The sequence below is a fragment of the Dermacentor albipictus genome, chromosome 10 (genome assembly GCF_038994185.2).
Source record: "Dermacentor albipictus isolate Rhodes 1998 colony chromosome 10, USDA_Dalb.pri_finalv2, whole genome shotgun sequence".
Taxonomy (NCBI): Eukaryota; Metazoa; Arthropoda; class Arachnida; order Ixodida; family Ixodidae; genus Dermacentor; species Dermacentor albipictus.
Genome location: NC_091830.1, coordinates 83669177 through 83692724, shown reverse-complemented (window position 1 = coordinate 83692724; position 23548 = coordinate 83669177). Strand labels below are relative to the sequence as shown.

Sequence of the window (23548 nt, the reverse complement as noted above, 5' to 3'; positions counted from 1 at the left end):
AAAATGCTGCACGGCTGAACGCACGTGCCGGGTCATTTTCGCGGCTTTACAGGCTTGGCAGGTTTTTGCTAAGCTTCGTACATTTTTTTTGATGCATGGCAAAATGAAGTGGTCTGCGATAAGCTTCGGTGTTACTCTGACGTCGCGATGGCTTATCCCGCGAACGCAATTGAATACTGGCAGTTGAAACTGATGGAACACGAACAGGCAAGGAGCTGTCTGCGATATGTTGCACATGATCAATATTCTTGTGTAGAGTAGCGGCAGCTCCGCAAGCTGGAGCGACAAGCGGAGTAACAAGCAGCTTGGGGTCGTTTTAGTGGGTGGAGTCTAGAGCTTGGAAATCTACAGTACCAGCAGGCACAGCGCCGTTCCGCGGCAGTGCATCAGCTGCCTAATTTTCGGTCCCAGTGATATGGCGGATGTCCGTAGAAAATTACGAGATAGAGGAAAGTTGTCGCCGTCAAATCACCGTCAAATCCGGACAGCTGGAGGGCACCTGATAACGCCGACCAGAATCTGCACGGCAAGAATTACTGTTCATGACCGGAGCTACGAGACCACGTTCGTTATCCTCAAGCACTGTTCACGAGGCTTCATTCTCGGCAAAGAATTTCTGAACCATCAGGGCGCAATAATCAACCTGAAGTAGAAATCGATAGCGATAATCGAAGATGAAGGGGTACAGCCCGCAGAGCGCTCGTAGTCACCATACCTTGACAGTGCTTGAGCAAATCAGCATCCCGCTTCGCTCCAGCATTGTCATTTCCGTTGACAGCGACAGTGTGCCGACGCAAAACACCCGCAGACGTAGTAAGTATCGTCGAGGGCGACCAGCGTCTACTGTGCGACCGTGAAATTTACGTCGCAAGAGGGATCATTCGACTTCACGAAGGAAAAGCGAAATTGAAGCTGAGAAACTTCAGCCAGGAGTTCAAGCAGATCAACAAGGCAGGACGATCGCACACATCGAGGAAATAGCGGAAGCCAGCATTGCAAAGCCAGCATTCCTCTCGAATCCTGATGCTTGTACCCCGACGACCATAGTTCAAGAACCAGACTTCGACATAAATCCAAATCTCCCCTTGAGTAATCAGCAACAACTCAGAAATCTTCTCCTATGATAGAAAGACTGGTTTTCGATGTCATCCAGTATTCGAGAAAAACAAGTTGCAGAGCATCGAATAATAACCGAATACTGTGCACGAACAGCCCGCCAAAGCCCTTACCAAGTTTTGATGCGAGAACGTGAAGCTATAAGGCAACAAATTGACCAAAAGCCGCACAACATAATCGAGCGTCACAAAGCAGTTGGGCATCTCCTGTAGTCTTGGTGAGGAAAAAGGACGGAGCCCGACGTTTCTGCGTCAATTATAGCCGACTGAACAAGATGACGAAGAAGGACGTATAGACCCTCCGACGTATCGACGGTGTATGAGATGGGCTCTGCAGCACTAAATACTTTACATCAATAGATATGAAGACCGACTACTGGCAAATAGGAGTCAACAAGAGCGATCACGATACGTACCGCCTTCATCAGGCAAGGCGGCCTGTATGAGAAAAAATGCATGCTATTCGGACTTTCCTCTGCGCTTTCAACGTTCTGGCGCATTATAATGGTGCAGAGTGTTAATAGGATTGAAGAGGCAGACCTGTATTGGCAAACCTTAGGCGGCTTGCTACAGTACTAGAGGCCATCATCACTCGAGAAGCTCCCTCTGAAGTCGGAAAGGGTCAGTTGCATGCGATGAACTTCCGTTCCTAGTGCACGTCGTCAGCAAAGCTGGAGTTCACCCAGGCCTGCAAAGACAGCTATCATCGCAAAGTGCAAGCAGCCCACTGACAAGAAGGCATTGCGTTGATTCCTTTGTATGTGTGCCTGTGGTACCTTCAACAGGCGCTTTGTCAAGGACTTTTCACGCGTCACTGAGCCACCGGCACAGCTAACTAATTAGGATGTCGCGTTGACGTAGCAAACGCCGCAGGCCGTTGCATTTCAAGAACTCAAACGACGCATGCAGTCGACACAGGTATACTTGAACACTTCGACGAGGATGCAGATACCGAAATCCACCCTGACTCCAGTATCCTTGGCCTCGGCACCGTGCTAGTCCTTAGGAAAGATGGAGTTGAACGGGTTATAACTTACGCTAGCCGGTTGATGTCAAAAGCAGAAGGCATTTCTATGACTTAATATCAATGGCGTGTCATCAAATGGGCCCTTATTTCTGACAGAGGGACAAATTTTAGAGCTGAGCTAATTTAAATCATCCTGCAGTATAGCCATACAAGTCACCGGAGGACCACTGCCTACCAGCTGCACATGAATGACCTAACGAAAGGACTGAACAAGGCACTCGCCGACATGTTATCGATGTACGTCGACGTCGAATACAAGAGGTGGCGTGCTATGCTCGCGTTTGTCGCGTTTGCTTGCGATACGGCAATGCGAGAAACAACGCAGATCACGCCGTTCAAACGGGTTTATGGAAGGAACCAGACGACGACTGTCGACGCCGTGTTGCCGGACGTCTCCGACGAAGAGAATTTCTACATCGCCGCTTATCTCCGGCACGCCAAAGAAGCTCGACAATTCGCTCGCCCGTGCGTCAAAATACAGCAGAGGGGACCGGTAGCCGGCACTACAATCTTTGATAACGAAACGTGGAATAAGAGCATGGCGACTGTGTTTGGGTTTCGACCCGAATACGCTGACGAGGACTTGGTGAGAAGCTTTTACGTGGCTATTTTGGACCCTACGAGATTGCACGACCCGTTGGCGCACTCCACTATGAGTTCGTGCCAGACGTCATTTGCTAATCACAGCGGCGTCACTGAAACAGTCTATGTTGTGCGACTGAAGCCGTCCTACTAGCGCTAATGGATTTTGGGGCATTACGTAACTGAGCTTCCTTCTGTTTCTTTTTTGTTTTGTTACTTTTATTTAATAAGCGTCCTTTATTTTTAGCTGTCCTGTTGTGTTTGTAGCATCGAGACGATGCAATTCAGGAGACGGGTCGGCGCTGACAGGTGTTTCTCTTTATTGGGTGACCGCCTTTCACTGTCTAAGAAATCGCTCAGCGCAGGACGTGCTTGCAAATATCGGGAGCTTTTAGAACGTTATTGCTGGTTCTATCCACTGTCTGTTGTTCCTGAAATTTGAGTACTCTGATGGGTTGTATGCGCGACGAGAATTGTGCAGAACTTTCTGGAAGACACGCGCGCATAAGCGATTTTTCTGGAGACGTTGGTTAGTCATGCGTAGAAGCCGACGCGCTTGCCCCGCAGGTCAGATTTTGACGATTGCTGAATATGTTTGCCGTTATCGCTATGCCTTAAGTGTAACTTGCTTTGGAGGCACAAGGTTGTTCAATAAATGTTAGCTTTCGCATTCACAGATTTGCCGCTATATTATAAGCCGTCACCACTACGTGACAATCTATAGAATAGTTCGAGTCTGAAACCAAGCACCTACTGGTTTTATGTTGCTGTCTTCACCCAAAGGCCTACAGCAGTTGTATATTTCGCACACGATAGGTACAACCTGCAAGAAAAGCACCAATATTATGCACTGCAATAAGCACGACGACATCCAAAAGAACCTATTTGATAAAGGCAGTGGCTTAGCTTCCAGTAGAGTGTTCTCAATGACTATATACAGTAAATAAAGGGCTACATAACTGTAGAACTCAAACGAGACAACCTTACCAAATCTGCATTCCATTCAACAACATAAATATATCTCCAATAAGTATACTTCCATTAGGAAGATTTATCTAGCACACGTGAGAGCCTTCGCGATCTCAGGGTTGGCCGCCTCACTCCAAACAACGGCCAATTCATGGTGCCTGATTGTCGAGCCCAGAGCCACCCGCAACTCCATTGGCAACATCCAGGGTCACTCTCCGCCCTCCACCGCCCTTCCCGTTTCGCCTCTCCAGTTAGTAGCCATTATAGCTACTCCAATTCAAAGACTGCGTTCGCGGCGGGTCGAACTACCGCTTCGGAACAAACCAAGATCGGCACGCTCTTGCACAGCATGGCTACACAGGCACGGATCATTATTGCTACGTTACTGATGGATGCCGACGCTCACCGTTCCTTCGAAGCCACCAAAGAGGCGCTCGCGGACCACTTGGAGAATGTTTTCAATGAAGAATACGAATGTAGCCGCTTACATCGATTTACTCACAAGACCTGTGAAATGGTGGATGCATTCAGCGTAACGTTCCTGAACATACCAACTAACGGCAATACACACCAGCAGCAGTCGAAGACACCTCGTATGCCACCTGTTCGTCGTGGTCCTGCTCGACACATGATTGTCGGAATAGCTTTGCCGAAACGAAAAACTGTCTCTTCAGTATGTGCTAAGGTAGACCGCATACTACATCAGCCCGAATAAAATGGTATATATTTTCAATTTTTTTCCTGGAGGTGTGCGGAGAATTTTTTTTCGGGTTTACAGTAGCCCTGTGGCGCATACTACTGTGAACCATCGCTCTGCAGCCTGAGAACGTTGACTTTATCATGAAAGCAGCGGGCCTCTCGCACAACTTCCTGTACTTCCTCAATGCAGACCAGCATCATTACACAATCAGGCGGTACCGTTTCGGGAATGTTGTGCCGGTGCACTGGCGGTAATGCATGCCAAGCGACGGTTCGCAGCAGGCCTACTTTCCACTTCGTACCATACGTGCAGGAAAATGTGCAGATGGTAGGGCTGCAGATGACAGGAATGTTGAAATAGTATACATCTATAGCAGTGCTGGCGCAAATTCTGGGAAGTGGCACCAAACTGGTGTGTCGAAGGAAGCAGCTGTGAAGAAGCTCCATGTCCTTGGGCTACTTCGCTAGCGTGCTTAGTGCAAGCAGCAATGCAAGGCATCTGTACGTTTACTGTTTTTAATAGTGCACCAAGAGCAGCGTTCATACATTTCCTTCACCTGTTGCTGCTTTAGAGCCAAAACATTGCTTCAGTACTTGTTGAAAACAGTATTTCTTTAGCCGAGGAAACATAAACAATAAATTTCGTCTGGCCAAATACGAACAAGGGATGCACAAATAGAGCATAAATAAGATAAACTGTAGCAAGGAAATTCAAACAACGTATAAACTACAGTAGACATCAAAATTGCATACTAACAAACTGGTACACGCTATTCGTTGAAGGACCCTGACGCCGAGTTTCAGCAAAGAATAATGTGACTTAAGCGTGGTGCTTAAGTCACATTATGACAGTCGCTTCTGCACAGCATGAAACTACTGCACGGCACGACATTAACAGAAATTGATCACATTTTTTAGGCTTAGTAATTTTTGAAGGCTCGCATGCTGTTCATGGCTATTCTTGAGAGCACTGATTCCTCCCAGCGAAGCAGGGTTACACGCGCAAATCACTCACGCTTTGCCTTCAATGGGACTGATTATGGTCAAGACCTTTGCGAAACATCTAGCGCAAAACATTCACCACTAACAGTGGAACATGCAATAACAACATGAAGAAAAATATTAAGAACAAGGACGCGGGGTTCGTCATGCAAGCGTGTTCAGCTTCAATATAGGAGGAGGCAAAGAATGCATGTGGCATGTGGACGCCAGTCGCGAGAGATGGCGAGATTGTCTATGTTGACAGTGGGGCTTGGAGCCTGGCTACATGGCTGAACGACGTTTCAATTTATCCTGCGTCCTCTAATACTAAATTAATAGGAAAACTGCTTGGGGTGGTAGAATGCTCCGACGACAATATTTTAGAGCTTGCAACGTATAACCGAAATTTCTAATTCAAAATGGGGAGAGGTCCCTAAACATAGTGCAGGCTTTTATATTGACATGTACAGCAACCCGTAGAAGCATGCATAAACTAAGGCATGCACAGGCGCTGCGCTCAAACGAATGGTTTATAGCAGCAGGACAAGTCCAAAGAGTAAGGCAACAGGCAAGAGGTCAACAGATCTCTAGCGACAAGAAACCTTTAGTCAGACGTCAGTATTGTGTTTGTTTCTGGGTTCATAAGTGTGATACCAAAACGTGATTAAACGTCTCTACAGCAGCAATAACCAAACAACTAGGCAAACATATACGAATTTAAGGTAATTATTACATAATAATGCCCGAAAATAAAAGTACAATGTTATTGAAGATGAACGAAAAGTAAAGGAACTAAAGGGATTCAATATGCAACCAACAGACATTGAAGTGCATTAAAGCATAGGGGAAATATGACGGTGGTTTGATTTCGGTTATCCACTTTACAGGGAGAACGAAAATGATATTGGACGAAAACAAAACTTGCCGCCGGCGGGAGTCTAATCCAAAACCAATTGAGCAAGATTAGGGGCTATTCCTCTATCAACTTTCTAAGGTGCCTTTGTCTGCTATATCTGGCTCTGGCAGTGTTATTACACGAACAGTGCCAGCTACGATTACCAGGTGGCATATGCACGACATGGACGTGTATACTCAAGAAAGTTGGCAGAGAACAGCCATCGCTGTAGCGGAATTGGTAGAGTAACTCAAGCAGAATTCGTAGGCCGTCGATTTTTATTGGATCAGTGGGAAGCCCACATTTTACATTTCATCCTTAAGCATTTAACTCCCTCAATCCTTTTCTTGTATCTACTCTATAAAAAGCAAACATTAAAAGCACTACTCTTTATATTCCTTCACCTCTTGTATAAACTTATTTTATAATCGAAACGGTTGTCCTCACTTACTTGTGTCACATGTTTCATTAGAGACGGAAAAATGTTCGTGTCTTCCTGCGAACTGCATATTTTTATTGCTATCGAAAAGTTGTTTGATTAGTTCAGTATTGGTAGACTCTCATTTCCCTTTTTCCGGTTTCCTGCTCTTGATATTACTTCAAAAGCAACGCTGGCCAATTTTCCTAGGTCACGGCTGCCTACAGAAGCTTGTGATGCTTCTGACTGCGGTCTGCTGCGGTGTGCCTCAGAAGTCTCTAGAAACAGCATTTCTTGAAGTACCAGAAATTCCAGAGGTTCCAAAAAATCATGCGACAGCAGTACTCGTGGGCTGCCATAGACAGTTTATACACTTCTACTTGCAACTCTTCACTTGAAAGGTACTTCAAGCGTTGCAATGTCACAAAACTGGCACATGTTCACAAATCTACAACGCTTCCCTCCTCACTTGGTGAGAGCAGTGGAGGGGGCACTGGTGGAAATTTGCCGGATGCTCTGCATGCGATCGTAATAAGTTTTGTACATCTTGTGAATGTACAAATAATCTGCCGGTCTAGTGGCCGAGAAATCTTATTGCGCCAGCTCGTTCACATTTGTTTTAGCTTGTGTCATTTTTTTAGAGTACAACGCCGAAGCACTCAGCCTGTTTTGTAGCGACCAATCTTGCTTCCGTACATAACCGGAATTATCATGAACAGTTTTGTTATGTAACACACAATAAAACTGGCCTTATTTAAATATGCGCTTTCTAAATAAGGCTTGCAGCTTCTGTACCTTCTGTACCTTCTGTGAAAGCACAACTATCTGAATTTTTCAGTTTCAAAATAATAATTATCATCCAGTATTCCTCTATACTTAATCAGTAGAACCACTTCATCAATGTCATGTTGAAAGACCTAGGCTCGGGCTTTCTAAACTTAGAGTAACATTATTGTTGTGTATGTGGTGTTTCAAGATAATACTTTTACAGTTGTAATATTTGCTTGAAATGTTTTTGGTTTATAGTTCCTTTGTATTTTTTGTTTCATTTTATTTGTTTTAAGCTTGATTTCGTAGAAAACACTTTCTCTTATTTCAGTGTATGCCTAAACACAGTGCGAAACTTTATGCGGAGGGGTCAGTACATGCGTTGTTTGTATTTTGAAAGATACCTAGATTTATGCCTGTCATCATGCTACCTGCCTTGTAAAGGATTACTTGCCCCAGTGAAGCTAACTTTAGCGAGAAGCTCTCCTATGTTGTTTTTTTTCCTTCGATTTTCCCACTGCTGCTGCTGTTGTGTTGCTGAATAGCTCTTGCTGAATTTGTCATACTGAAATTAATGCAGTCGTCGAACAATTGTCCTCCCAGCGGATAGCTGGCTACAGTTTTACACGATTGACCAGTGCTGGACACAGTGCAAAAACAGGATATAATCATACGTAATCATGTGTATTTGGCATGTATAGCCGCCAGCACGCTTAACAGGAACGCTCCGGAGCCTCGCCTGGATAGGCTTAGAGTGACGCCAGTGCCGCGAAGTGTTGTGCTCTGTTATCTCGGAATGTTTTCTGCGGCTGACAATAGCTGGAGCACCGCTCGATTTCACTGCTCGTCTTGTCTTTCGCTTGTGCCTGACCTGCGGGGAGAGTACGCTCTCTTGACATGTCTGTTTCGCCATGTTTCGCGCGCGGTTGTGGTCTCACGTGGATCCAGAAAGCACGTTGCGGTTTGCTTACCGCGGCGAAGCGAAATGGCGGACGACAGCTCACGTGCCTTTCGAGTTCGGTCTCAAAGCTGGTGCTTTAAGGAAATTATAAATTTTAAAAGGAGAGCAAATGCAGACTTGTGGCGTTTGTGAAGATTGGACAATAAATAAATCTGCAAATCCATGGCATGATTGTTCATATTCTTCATTGCTTATATTCTCGGACACTGCGTATGGGAGTGCTCTGGCGGTTTACTGTCTCGCTTCCGGATTAGTCCACGCTGCCCTTGAGATCCAGGGTCGGGGCGTAAGAGCTGCGCGTGTCCTGAGCAAGAAAGACGCGTGGATGTGATTCAAACTAAGCTTTTAATTTCTAGTGATTGGCGAAAAGCGCTAGGTGTCATCTTGTCGGATAAGAAACTGACCCTTTAGGCGAACTTTGCTTAGTTTTATGGGATTTAATGTCCCAATGTGACTCAGGCTGCAGATGCAGCAGTAAATGAGTCCTGACAACTTCGACAACGTGTGCTTCTTTAACGTGCAGTTACATCGTACAGAACACGGGGATCTAGCATTTTGCCTCCATCCAAATGCGACCGCCGTGGCCGTAATCGAACCCTCGTCTTCCGGGCCAGCAGGTGAGTACCATAACCATAAAGAGACTGTGGCGGCTTTATTATTTCAACTAGGAAGAATCTAGGCATAGATGCAACGAGTCTAAAGATACAGCCGATGGAGAACACCGGTTTGCCTAGAGTAGATTACACATCGGGATATTCTGCGGTCAATGTAGACTTTGACCACAGACTCAACTCCGGGCACTCTTGACGGCATCGTGACAGCGTGCCTCTGACGTGCATGGTACGCCATTATGCGCGCAGATTATTACAAAGACGAAATATTACAGTGAAATTGCATTGCTCGTATAAGAAATTCATCACGGGCACAAATCGCGGGTGACATCTCGGGGTAACTTCTGTCAAACAGCCTAGCGATTGATAATACGATAGCATGAAGCGATAAGAAAGCGCGAAGTAGGGCGTTTTCAGGCAGCTAGCAAGATGAAACAGCATAATAGCGGTTATGCCAATATGTGCGCGGCCACAGCCAATGCAATATACGATAGTTTGGAACGGCGTTAGATCGGAGGCGATATAAAGCATGCATCTAAGAATCATCTGCTAAAGATGTCTCGAAGAGTACCGAAAGAAGAGCGCTTGCTAACGCTTACATAGCTCGCAAAATGCCCCAACGAAAAATAGCTGCTGCTGTAGGGCGGCTCGTTTCCACCGTAAACAGAATTATCCAGGTATTCAGAGATGAGGACCGGATAGATGATGCTGCAGGTGCAGTTCATGAGCGGGCAACAAGCAGAGAAGATCTTCTCAATACCGCTGCTTCGGTCGACGACCCCTTCCTCACAGCCTGTGAAATATGCGATGAGCTTGCTCGGCACGTCACTGCTGACCGCATGTGCAGACGACTTCATGAACGAGGCATTCAAAGCCGGGTCGCCATGAGGAAGCCAGTGCTTGAGGCGTCCCATCGCCACCAGCGACGCGACTTCAGTTCGCACATGGGCACGAGGACTGGACACCGGAAGATTGGAGACACGTCGTGCTGTCTGACGAATCAACTTTTTCTAGTGGGTGGGACCAACGCCAGAGAGTTTGGCGTCCTGAACACTACCGGAAAGCATTTTTATCCCCCATTTTACACGCACACGTACGGACTACACGCCGCACTTTTTTTAGGTACGACGAACGGTTCTTCTGGGACGTGCACACAAACGGATGCACAGCCGTAAACGTGTGGGGTTCGGTCAGCTACCAAGGCCTGGGGCCAATCCGCAGAATTCCAAGCCGTATGACAGCTGACGCCTACGTGGAAACATTAGAGCAAATGCTCATGCCTTACGTGCTGTATTGGCCCTTCGCGGAGGGATTCTTCTGCTTTCAGGACGACCGCGCCGCCATCCACACTGAACAAGCTGCCCATAACATTCTAGATGACCAAGTTGTCATGCAGCTTCACTTGCCCAGCCACAGCCCTGATTTAGACATAATTGAAGATGTTTGGCGAACGATGAAGGTCAGGCTTTCGAGGTGATTGGGCTCGTGTTACACCCCGGCGGACCAGCTCTGGATTACCATAAAACAAGAAAGGCAGCTTTTGCGGGCAAGCAGCGAGGTCGCGACCGCACCACCCAATTCCCTGCCTGAGCAAATGCATATTCTGACGAGCGCACATGGCGAAAGCACGGGCTTCTAGACCGTCATTCAGGCTTATTGTACTTTGTACCGTGTAGTGTTTCGTTAGGTTTCCGTTTAGTTTTGTGGTACCTAAATATATGAAGTGATTCTGAACAAAAGTGCTGTTCAAGTTTTGAAGGAGGCCATACCCGCCGCTACGATGACCCTATATCGCGATATATTTATATGTTCTTTGCCAATTTTAATCCAGACCAAGTCGCAGCACATCAGAGAAATGCAAGTTTCAGGATGCCTTCCGTACACGAAATTGTTGTCATTGTAAAGTGCGACTACAACGTACGCAGTGCTGAAAGCAACATTGTTAGCGTGACAGCTGATTTCAAGATTTTACTGAGGTCATTTACTGTACAGCCTAGGTACACTGGTAAATTGGAATGACTGCTTTGTAGCAGCTATTCCATGTACGCAAAATTACAGATCATGAGGAGCACAGGAGCATGCCCATGTGGACAGTAAAATGAGAGTAAATATCGTCAGCTTTCTAAGATTACTTTATATTTAGAAATTTGGTACTTGTAAAAATGTTGGTGATATGTTCCAGATTATATATATATATATATATATATATATATATATATGTATATATAACCCGTAAATTTTACACGGTGACATTTTAACTGCGTGTCAGACAAATTTTTGCACTGCGTCGTTAGTCTTACCCAGTAAACTGTATTACAAAAATGCTAGATTGAGTAAGTAAGTTTTACGTACGTGACGTAGCTTCTGGGGTGGAATATATTTCGCATATGCAAGCACTTCTTTTTTGCACGTGCGCATTATGTCACCGAATAAGGCTTTTGCACGGAGTAGGCGTGGTCCAACAGCTGAAAGTAAAACAGACGGCTAAAATACTTTATTGACGAAGGCAGAAGAACAATTTCCAAATAATTTATGTTGTTACAGCTTTTCATTGGCAAAATTTCAATAACGTCAACATTCCTCGGGGGACGGGTACTCGAACTTCTTTTTAATGCGTAGCAACCTTTGGCTGAGTGCCCGGGGTACTTTTGTGCTCAGCTCAGTTCGCCCTTCCGTTGCGTGTCGCGAAATTGCGGTATCACCGTCAAGTCCTAAATACGTGAATTTATGTGAAGGCACAAATTCTTCTAAGCCCATCGCCACCTGGCTTGTGGGCGCACCAACCGCCAGAGCGATATTTTGTCAGCTAGCGTAAGAGTGTTGCTCAAATACACATATTTACGTAAACATTGTCCTCCTTGTATCAAATGGCTTCGTAGCTTTGTACCATTGACCTTTTAATAATTAAATATACGACATTCAAACTGTCCGACTTTAGAATTCGATGACGCTACATCTAGTACAGAAGCCGACGTTTACACCAATACGCCGTAAGCACATGCATCGACGAGTGGTGTAAAACAACTTTAGGAATTGAATTTTAACGGGCAAGCGAGTGCGTTTTCATTTGGCCTTAGCAATGTGAAGTTAGGATGCTGGCTCGAGCTTACGTGGGCATGGACTGCAGGGACAACGCAAGCAATTAGAGAATACCATCTGGAAAAACAGGGAGAAGTTTCTGAAGAGTTGGAACTAAGGCGAGTGTGTTTGCAGACAGATTATGCGAGAAAAAAGCATTACCTCAACATTTCTTTCATTTGCCAAACAGAATATTGGTAGCAAAACTAAGTGTGTTAGTGGTACAGTTTGCAGTTGCTTATTTCTTAAAACGCGGCAGTCATGTTTTCAAGCGCAAACTTTTTAGACTTCTTAAGGAATGATTTCAAAGAATGCTACGCACTCGAAAATCGCCCAGTGGTGAGTTGCTCTGCTTTTTCACTTATTGGTTCGTTCTCGGGTGAAACTTCTTTGCACAACAGATGTCATCATGTCAATAGTTATCAATGAAGACTTAATAAAATACAACAAGCTTCAACTGCAATACATAGATATAATTCTCGAAACATTACTTGCATCTTCATAATGTTTTCTATCATGACGCAATATGAAAATCTCTAAAAAACTCGTATAATGGTGAATGGCCCATATAATCTTTCTATCCTTCTGTAAGTGAAAGAATTTGGTGACCTTTCTTTTATAATGTAATTGCCAAGAAATTGGACAAGTTTTACATTTGACACTATCCTACTAACCTGGGTCTGTGGTAGCTCTGTCTCGTTAACAGTCACGTCATGCAGGTTGGATAGCCTTTCCGCGATCATTTACCAGCTGATTATTTATAATCACCTGCCTAAATTATTAGATATTTTATAGCTGCACAACGCCCAAAGCGAAAGTTTGCTTCGCGCCGGAAAACAACACATTCCAAAGTTTTTGAGCTCGCCTAAAATTTCCTGGTCATTATACTTTCGTTTCAAATTTATTACCCAGAAGGCCAACAAGGATGCGAAGTGAGCGCGTGCCAGCGCGCATAGCGTGCGACGCAGCAGCGCTGTCCAAACGGGCTTCACACAACTGACTTTATACAGTGGCTGATTTGTCAACGGTGAAAAAGTGGCAGGCCGTTCATATGCGTGTTCGCTACGGCTATAAGTAGGTGGCAGCAACGCGCTGATGTGTTCTAGAGCAGTACATGCTGACTCATGGCAAAATTAAGGAGCATGACTGAAGCGAACTAAAAAGAAAGTATACAGAAACTCCACAAGGTTCCGCAAGTACGCGTAACCATGCCCCCAAATTTCAGTGAGCACACTCCGAAATTTCAAATTGGCCTACTCTAACACATCAATTTGGCCCATCACAAATGTCGTCTTGGCTCAGCCCCAAATTTCAGTTGGCCCACCCACAAGTTTAAGCTTGGCTCACCCACAAATTTCAAGTTTCCCCTCCCCTCAATCCCAAGTTGGCCAACGCTCAGGTTTCCTGTTGGCCCTTCTCCAAATCTCGTCTGGACCATCCCAAATTTCAGTTTGCTCACTCCTGCTTAAAGTTCCTTATGCATTTTGTATGAAGCCTTTTGTATCCCTATGGTTATGCATAAATATTAGCATCCGGCTAGTTGTGCGGTCAATTTCATTTTTACTTCGCTTGGAATTTTTCCTTATCGCTTATAAACCTACCAGTCATCTACATTTACAACATTATAGCGACTAAACAGCATCGCAAAAACGAATTTTTCTGTAGGCTTTACACTTTTCGCGTGACGTACAGGTTTTCCTAAATACAAACGGTTACGCGTTAAAGGTATTTTAGTAACTGTCGCGGTGTGACAGCCGCTTGTGTTTTTTTTTTCTTTTAGTCAGCCATCAAGACAGTCACTCTTTAGCGTCCATTCCGTGAAAAGATGTCTGAGAGGGCTGCTCTCACTCCCGCACGGCTCGTGGCCGCACGTCCACTTCACAATGCATTTCGAGTTTTGCACATCAATGTTGATATCCAGAAAAATAAAGAAATACAAAGGAAACAAGAAAGAAAAATGCAGCGAGCTCAAAAGTGTCAATAGCGTAGTTTTCGAATGCGATGCGGAATTTGACCCTCGAGCATACGCAATGACATCGGTAATTTTTATTACGTAATTAGCATCGACGCTTTCGCTAGGGGAAGCTTCGTTAACTCCATCTTCTTGTCAGGTAGCCATTTTTAATTGAAATGGCTTTCCTGGTCCATATCGCCCATTTTGGTGGTGTTCGAAGTTACTCAACGGTTGCAAAAGACCCATGCATTCACTCAACTCAGTTGGGGGCGAATTTCGTCGCCGAACGCAAACTTTCGTGCTCTCTTTCATACGCTCGCGCTGTCGGGCTAGAGCTTTCGGGCGTCTGAATGTTAAGGTAGTGTGGTGACAGAGTGCTCCTAAAGGACAGCCGCTCTCTTCCCGCTGCGAGCACTGCTGAAGAAGCTTGTGGCAGCGTGATATGAGATCGCAATCTCCGTGCATGTGGGCGTTTTGCAGCTCGAGACAGCACATGCATTATGCGTCGGCGTATATGTACAGCCACCTAAACTACCACTACACAATTGCTAGTTCATTTTCCTGGTTTCTCGCATCCATTTCCCTCTCTCTCTCGCTCTCTAGTTAAGGGCCCCGTTTTCTGCAGCCCTACGTAATGCAACAACTAACGGTACCTAATATACACCTTATAATGCATCATTTTTTTAATATAAAGCTAATAACTTGCCGGAAGCATTCTATCATTATAGTACTATTGCTGCATTTCTAACAAAAAAGTAGCAGTGTCACCCAAAAGGTGAAGCATCGATAGAACTGAAAAAAGTATTGGACAAGAGCACGAAGATAGTAGGTATATGGGCCGTAGTGAACATTTGCTCATTACATTACCAATGGCAGTGTCACGCGACCACGGGCAGGCGAGAACAGATCTCACTTTATGACCGCGGACACTCGTTATCACTACGCCGACTTCATGTATATTCAGCGACGCTACGTGTTTCTAGAAGTAGATTACGTCACCTCCAACAGATGGCTAAAGCACTCAGCACGCCCGGAGCCAGAAACCTTCTAGACTCCTCTAGTTTTTGCTTCCGCCGCCGATTACCTACAAGATAGGGCTCGCGTAGCCATGGTCGACCACGCCATGCGCTGTAAAGGCCGTAGAACAGGGGACGCACTCGGCCGGCTTTCTTCCTCGCTCGCTGCCTAGCGAGCTCTTCATAACGTTACCGCACGCAGACCTACCTCACCCCCAACATTGAGAGACAGGGGAAATAGAGAGATCGTAGCGAGCAACAGGCAAGACAGCACGCAGCTAGCCACCATACTTCTTAGCTCACACTCGCGCGTTATCTCTCTCAGCTACAGCATTCGGGGCATAGGGCGCCATAGTACCATGTTGCACATCTGTATACGGAATCTCAGGACGATGTCGACAGCGGTAGCCAAGACAGCAACTGGCTTCAGTGTCCATGTTAGTGCTAACACAATATTAGCTCTGTCCGCATTGGGTAGTAGACGCTTCTGTTTCGCTTCTGTAGGGCCCAGTTTCGTTGCATCGAGAAATAAACATCCTTACGTGGGAGCTGAGTGCGGCATGTAGATCCACAATCCATAATCACGTGTATAGTAGCAAAGGCGAGTGCCATATATCGGAAGCCGACGTATAAATCTTGCATGTTTCAGCAACTGCAGAAATCTGCGTGACAAAGCAAAGTATGTAAGTCTGCTTTAACATAAATAAAACAATGGCTTTATATCATATAAACATTTGAACGTATATAAGTATTTCCCTTTGTAAATACTGGTCACAAGTGTTATCTCGTATATGGGTAATATGATACCCGTGCCGGCTCTCTTGTTCACTGAAGCATGCCGTAAGATAAAGCGCTTTACCTCATACAGTGTCAGAGAGCTTCTGTGAAAGTTAAATTGATGGCAAGTTTCTAGAAATTGACTATTTAATATTTCTGGCTATTTATTGCGAAAGTGACGTGACTTGCCCTGAACTTCTTGTTTTGGACAGGCCAAATAAATTCTGCAGTACACACAGAATATCCTTTGTAATGAAATGTCATGGTCCATGTTCTTACCGATAACTTCTCTGTACCAGAAAAAACTACAATACGCAGGGACTTTTCTTTGTCTAGCACAAACTTTTCTGCGCCCTGCTTAGTTATTTAGGAATGTGGTGCATTGCACGGCGTTCCTAGAGTCCTCACGCAGTAAAAGAATCTCACATAGGACAAGTTTGTCAGAGCCATTTCATTATAGTTCTGCATTGAAACGCCTAGCAACACTTATTTCTTGCGGCCTACTATTAAACACAGTGACCAAGTTTGTAGGAAGGGCATAAGAAAAATACATCTACGTGATACACAAGCACATGATTCAAAAGAGTAAGAACCGCTGATAGAATACAACATACCCGTGCTGCCTAACTTTCCCTTCTAGCGCGCAACGCAGCACCTGTAGTTCCAGGCTTCCATTCACACCCATTTTATTTCACAGCGCAGAGCGATGATGTGACTCAGCACTCCGCCACTATTCCGCATTTAAAAAGTAAACGCGCACCTTCATGATCAGTGATTGCTTGACCTGCTGCAGAGAAAAAAGCATCAATGATCTTAATGCTCATGGTGCTGCGTGAGCAGAATGCATTCTCTGTATGCAAAGGCTCCCGTTCAGTGCAATTTTCGAGCACCTCACATTTAGCTCCCGAAGCCGGATGCGCCTGAACAAACTGAGTTATTGCCTTATACACTGTGGAGCCATTAGATTTCTGAGGAATTAAGGCTTCTTATATTGTGCTCCAAACCGTTCCTCAATAAATGAAGAGCTCAGATCGCAGCGCACATTGCGAATACCATTAGACGAACATCATTTAAGGTTTCTCAGAACAAATGATTTAATTTTTCTTTATGATGTTCCCTGACAAGCTCGAAGGGCCCCTGAGAAGCAAGTAAATGCGATGATTTCCTTCTTTAATTATTATAGCTCAGCTTTCCTTGCGAGCCCTGCCGGAATTTTCTGACCACGGGTGATTGCTGCTCACTTGCCCAATGGGTCACATGCAGGACAGCCTATTTTTCACATTCAGGAGTGCCACGCCTATTTTTCCAGGGTTAGAGTTTACCCTGGCACTGCCTCCAAGGGCGGCCCGTTATAAAGAGCACGCCGGCCCTGGATACATCCTCATAGCAAAGAAATCCGATCCCGAAGACGGTACATCGCATAGTCAAAACGTTCAGGTAGGAGGGGGTTCGCACGCGTTTGCCGTATTCATTGGCAGGCAAGGTACCAGCTGTGCTTTGAAACGCTGCCCTGAATATCATCGGCGGCACGGCAATAATATAAGCGCTTCATGAAAGGTTCGCTTCTCACATTACGCAATGATGGTTTACCCGATCTGCGTAATTTCTTTCTGCTGATATACACAACCAAGTGAAAAACAGCAATTGAATCCTTGACATCGAGACGCGAGAGCAGAAAAAAATGTAACGACATTTCAAACACCTTGAGAAGCTCGACCGCTTGGGCGAGAAAGAATGTTACCTTACAACAGAGGCTATTCATTTATGTTTCGTAATTGTTGGTTTGTTTAGTGTTAGTCTTTCATGCTGGAGGCACGCGAAACGGGAGAATATCTCCTTCATTGTGGCTGACTGGAGCCCGCCCCAGCATGTGAACCCTGGACGACCGTGTGGTTGCTTTGCAGGGCTAGTCGATCGCATCGGTTGCAGCGCCGCGTCGCTTATAGCTTTCCAAGCATGTAGCCATTCTCAGTGTCATTGTCCTGACATGAAGAAACCACTTGTAGAAAAAGAAGGAGTCAGCAGCGTATTTCAGAGATGACCACAGGCATGTTGCCCTATACGATGGCCTTCGTACCACTTAGAACTGGATGTATTGACGCTCTAAACAGACTAACCTTGTTGCTGTTACCTGGACACCTGATCCTCCGTCAAGTGGAAGAGATAATAAACGGAGACAAGATATAATATATATGCAGACTTCTATATATACATAAGAAAAAGTACCTTGAGAGTTATCTGGCAACTTAATAACATTTTTTTCCTTGATGTAAAAAGAATGATCTACAACTGGTGTCATTCCTTAAGTTCAACAGCAAATTACGGAGGGTGATTGCAGTAAACATCTCTACTCGTGAGTTCCATTTGGTAAGATTCATCACTTTCGACAATACCGATGCATGAAACAAGCCGTTTTGTCAGTAAGCGTGCCTTTGCATCTGAAAAAACAGCTATGCGAGGCGCTCCATACTTTTTTACGTGCCACCACTAGTGCAATGCCACATAAATATGAAACTTGGTCATGAAAGATGAATCTGTGAGAGTTACGTAATGTGCAAACGACGCAATCATTCCCGTGAACAAGAGAGCCGCGAGGCCGCCGTGGAGTGTTCAGATTGCTCCGGAAACAATGAGACAAAATAAAAGTTTTGCCCGAAAATTAGAAATACAGTTACCATCCGTATGAAGATGATTCAAGGACTTTCAACGAAAGCAGAAGCTGCTACAGCAATCCGCCAGCGTAGGCGCCGTTCAGGTCAAAGACAAGAAAGGGCTCGTAGCAAGTGCCTGCAAAAGTAGCCACCCTTCCATGCCAGTCTTCTCTCCGACCAATGTGTCAATTGGCAATGTCTGTGAGACAAAAAGACAAATCTAATTGGAGTCATCCTCGTAAATGAGAGCACCAAATGGGAATTGTTCACAACCGACCGCTTCGTACATGAAGTAGGCTTTGCTGCCATGCAGACGCACGTATACCACGCCACTCTGCACGGCTGTTTCGCAAAGGGAGCAGGACAAACAGTTAGCCTCCACTTCGAGCCAGAAAGGAAGTGAAAATAATGAAAACGAAGTTTCAGAGAGGGCTGAGACATCCGGTTTGGTTTATGCGCTTCTTACGATATGAATAATAAATATTGGGGCCCTCGGTTAACCTCCCTTGTTATCGTTCATTACATAACGAGGGTTACTGATGCGGCAGCATTCATGCCTTCAGGTAGCACGTGTCGCTTCATTAACCAAGTTCCTTCACCTAAAGAGATCACGCACTCGAGACGCCTGCGGCGGAAAGGATGTTTCGCATGCGCCGCCAAGGTTTGTAAATTATGGCGCTGGCTAACACTCCCAAGGTTAGTTGTAGCAGTAAAACAAACATACCCAAGAAAGTAAATGGGAAAACGCGCCCCGGTAGCTGAATTGGTTAGAGCCCCGCACGCATAATGCCAAGTCGAGGGATCGTTCCCCACCTGCGGCAAGTTGGTATTTCATGCACATTCATTTCAATTAATTAATTATTTCTTTATTGAATTAATAAATGCAAGTAGCTTCCGCTGTGTTGGCCTTGGTGTCTGTTGTTTTTTGTAGGTTAAACAAAATTGGGCCCCTCGTTTACTCCTTTCTTCTCATTCACACACACACACACACACACACACACAGACACACACACACATACATATATATATATATATATATATATATATATATATATATATATATATATATATATATATATATATATATATATATATATATGCAGAGAGTAAGAGTTGTGATGAAAATGCCATCATTTCCACGGGTGTTATTTTTTGGTCGCGCGAACTTCCTGTCTGTCATTCACGGCCAACCTGCTGAATGAGCGCGGAACGTCACAGATTTCCCATCTCTCCCCAGAGAAACAGTCACTTGAATTGGGCAGTAATACCAGCGCAACTTGCTGACGTGTGCAATCTCGGCGGTTCTACGTAGTGGTGTGATGCATCCGTTAACCTCGTGATGCAATGCAGATACTTTCGGAATAGTTTGTAAGATCCTTCCAACATTCTGGTTAGAAGCGAAGCTTGGTGAGCGGTAGTACTTCTTCATGAGCCCTCGATGTAGGCGGCGACGTCCAGGTTGTCTTCTTCGGGGAGATGCGGTTCACTTAGCAGTATCTTAGCAGTATCTTAGCAGTTCTTTTGTGTTTCGTGAAGTTAAACCATGCAGTGTGTACGTTGTAATTGAGCTGTTAAACCATTTCTCTGCTACTCTCGCTTCTACGGGCACTTTTAAGATTAAACACATATGAGTACACGAATAATCTCACTTTATAAACACACTCCTTACTTTCGTGGTTCATAGATCATGTGCCTAGCTTTGCAACAGCGATCGACATTGTAAAACTGCATTGCCCCAGCACTCAGCACAGATGCTCCATCAGCGAAGCCGAAACGTACGGTCCAGGCGTTAATCACTAGGTTAATCCCGACCCGCCGTGGTTGCTCAGTGGCTATCGTATAGGCTACTGAGCACAAGGTCGCGGAATTGAATCCCGGCCCCGTCGGACGCATTTCAATAGGGGCGAAATGCGAGAACACCCGTGGTATTTAGATTTAGGTGCAGATTAAAGAGCCCCAGGTGGTCGAAATTTCCGGAGTCCTCCACTACGGCGTGCTTCCTAATAAGAAAATGGTTTTGGCACGTAAAATTCCTTAATTTAATTTTTTAGTTATTCAGAAGGCTCCATTAAGGACGGTTTGGTAGGCTGCCAGATCCTCTGAACGCAGTTGCTGGTTACGCTCGGCTGCGCAAGCTCGTTCTTGCGCCTGGTCTGCACCATCAGCCAGGCGTAGACGAGCTTTATCACCGGTTTCCCCAGTTCTGCTCGAGGCGTGTCTGATCGAAAGCTGCCTGCTCCTCAGTGATACGTATGAGGCAAGGCATACTAATTTCGGTGCGGCAGAAAAACTGCTACGCGCGCGCTCCGCTGCGACGGAGAGCACTGCCGTTAAAGGTACCAGACATACGGATGGATGGACGGACGAATCAGCCAGGCTTATACATCTTCGCTGTAAAACCAGAAGACGGGAGATGACACTACTTTGTCTGCCTTAATTGTTGTCGGTGATGGTTGTAGAACATAATTCAACTCCCTACAGTCGGGCTAATCAGAGACAAAACATTTCTTTTTTTTTACAGTAGGAGCATTTGCTTCGATTTGTGGCAGTGATGTTGAGAATTGTCGTTTGCGCAGATACGAAAATTTAAGAGGAACTAGAGAACCAAAGGGAAATGTGAAAGTGATAGAAATTAGTCACAGCACAATTAGACACATAGCCAAGTGTTCACCTATTTGCATCACAGTGTGCAGCCACTGTGCGCATGTGCACAAACGAGTGTTCAACTAGTGAAAGCGTAGTGGCAATATGACTTCGCCTGGCATTCCATTCCCGAGCGAGATGACAACGTGTCTTACGCTTCGAAAGCTTGTCGGTGATGATATTGGGTAGAGCTTTAATTGGAGGCTGTGATATAATTCTGGATTTAGCAAAAGGCGTTCATATGTTTTCCGATTGCTCGACATGGCTTCTGTTCATAGGAGACTCAACTCCACTAGCACTAGACATGCACTCAAAGCAAGTTCCACTGCTATGCAGGAAACCGCCAACTGCGGTAGTACAAGCGATAACAGTTTTGAATAAATGCTGGTGGAGCGTGCTAAACTTACAAATCCTGCCATTTCAATAGAAAACGAAAGAAACGAACGTCCTCGTATACCACATCCACACCTATTTAGCCAGACCTTGGCGATGCAGCCCGCAACCCCCGAGTGACCATACAAAGTATTCGATGAAACAATCGAAGCCGTCGCGCTCGAATCGTCGGAGTCTCTATACGCACTCCCAGTTGTTGTTTCCGCAAAATGATATAGATCTGCAGGCCTGTGTGTCGACTACATGGTGTTGAATGTCATGACGCTAAGAGACTACTATCCGTTTCGATGCAGTCGATAAATTATTTACGGCCCCTGAGACGTTACGTTTTCAGTACACCGCACTGCAGTCGCGGTTTTTTGCCAAAAAATTAGAGCCCTTTTGTTGAAGAAAGATAGTTGAACGCGAAGATTTCCCCAATACAAACTGAATCAATGTCCAAAACGAACGACCACGGAACGAGCCCTGCATGTCGTGAGCATTACACTGGGTCGGCTTTACAGACACGATCGCGCTCGAGCTTACGTTCACGTACAGCAGATACTTATTTTGCCGTACGCTGCTACCGCGGCCTACCCGTAGTGACGGCCACGAATGCAGTGCGTGACGTGCTTAATGCAGTGCAGATGTATACAGTTCGTCTGAGTAGCGTGGCGTTCAACCATTTTTCTTTAAGAAAGGGGTGCTGATTTGTTTTCCAGATCCTAGAACAAGCTCGTGTTCATGCGCATTTGTTGCATCCGATATGTAGGGAAGCTCAGTTAACCGGGAAGGGGTGATGCCATGCCGAGCAGATGCAACTTGCGCTACCAGTGAACTTTGTTTACACGCTGGTTTAACAGCTCCTTGCTTGGCGCCGTTATCAGGCACTGACTGGCCGACCAGTCGACGGTGGCGCGGTACTGCGAATGTAAACTGTAGTGTTCTACGAAGATGCCTAAATTGGCTTTCCTGCAGTTCGTTTGCAGCGCCCATGGGCAAATCAATGAGACAGAGCTTTGCTTTAATACAAGTACATGCAGACAACGAAACCAAGCTTGCATTCACATACCACCATGGCTGATTCAGTTTGTTCACCAACCATTTGGTCCTAGATTCTCCCAGCACTTCCCAGAGAATGATGGACCTAATTTTAGGTGAAGCTAAACAAAAGTTATTTCTTTCTGTAGTTGCACGATGTCAATGTCGCTTAGGGTTTGTTTGACAAAAAAAATATTACATGGAATTATGCACTACAGCGCCGCCACGACATTGGGCTGATATGCACATTGGGAGTATACAACTATCGACGTCGAAGGTTGACTTCCTTCATTTCTTGGCGGACAATGGTCTGCTTGGCAGGAATCCAGATAATTTCGCGCTATCTGAAAGTATGCAGTTCTCGGGAATGTAGCAAGTCTCCAGTACATCAATAATATGCTGACATTTCACCGCTAGTTTTTGTCCATAGTGGCTGGAAATATCGCAGCCTTTGAATCAGCTTCTAATTAAAGAGCCAAAATGCTGTTGGCAAAAAAGCAGCAAGGCGAGTGCCGGTCATTGCTTGCAGCGATAGCGCGAAATACATGTTTGCAGTGACCAGATCTCATGAAAACGTCTACCGAACAAACATATCCAAACCGCTTAGGTCAAGACGCGGTGCTACTGTAGTAAAACGACGATGAATTAATACCGGTTGCTTTCTAAAGCCATACGTTTAGTGCTACTGACAAACACTGCAGTACTACGTAGCTTGTGTGCATGTCATTCATTTTTGCGCTAAAGATGCTTGAGATGTTTTTAGATTGAACTCGGTTTGCCATTCATACATTCCAAGGGGAAGAGAGATAGAGAAAACAATTATTTCAAACATAGAGATCATTCCTCTTGAGGTAGAGTGGGTGGTGTCCTCATTCCCGGACTCTGCTGGCCTTGACTGCTCGAAATACTTGCTGAACGAGCGCTTCTCGCACCACCAGGGTATCACCGGTTGGCTGTACCTCCCGCCGCTCAATGGAGGTGCTAGGTGTC

General features: G+C 45.4%; 1 protein-coding gene across 1 annotated transcript in view; it reads right to left on the bottom strand.

Annotated features, from left to right (window-relative positions):
* The window catches only part of LOC139050367 (uncharacterized), a 57690-nt gene extending 42030 nt beyond the window's left edge, over positions 1–15660 (bottom strand). The window contains exons 1-3 of the mRNA XM_070526610.1: positions 15617–15660; positions 11379–11491; positions 3479–3547 (exon numbers count right to left, since the gene is read on the bottom strand). Coding sequence (XP_070382711.1) covers positions 3479–3547; positions 11379–11491; positions 15617–15653 — 219 coding nt within the window. The 5' untranslated portion in view covers positions 15654–15660. The remainder of the gene's footprint in view (positions 1–3478; positions 3548–11378; positions 11492–15616) is intronic.
* Between the last annotated feature and the right edge of the window lie 7888 nt (positions 15661–23548).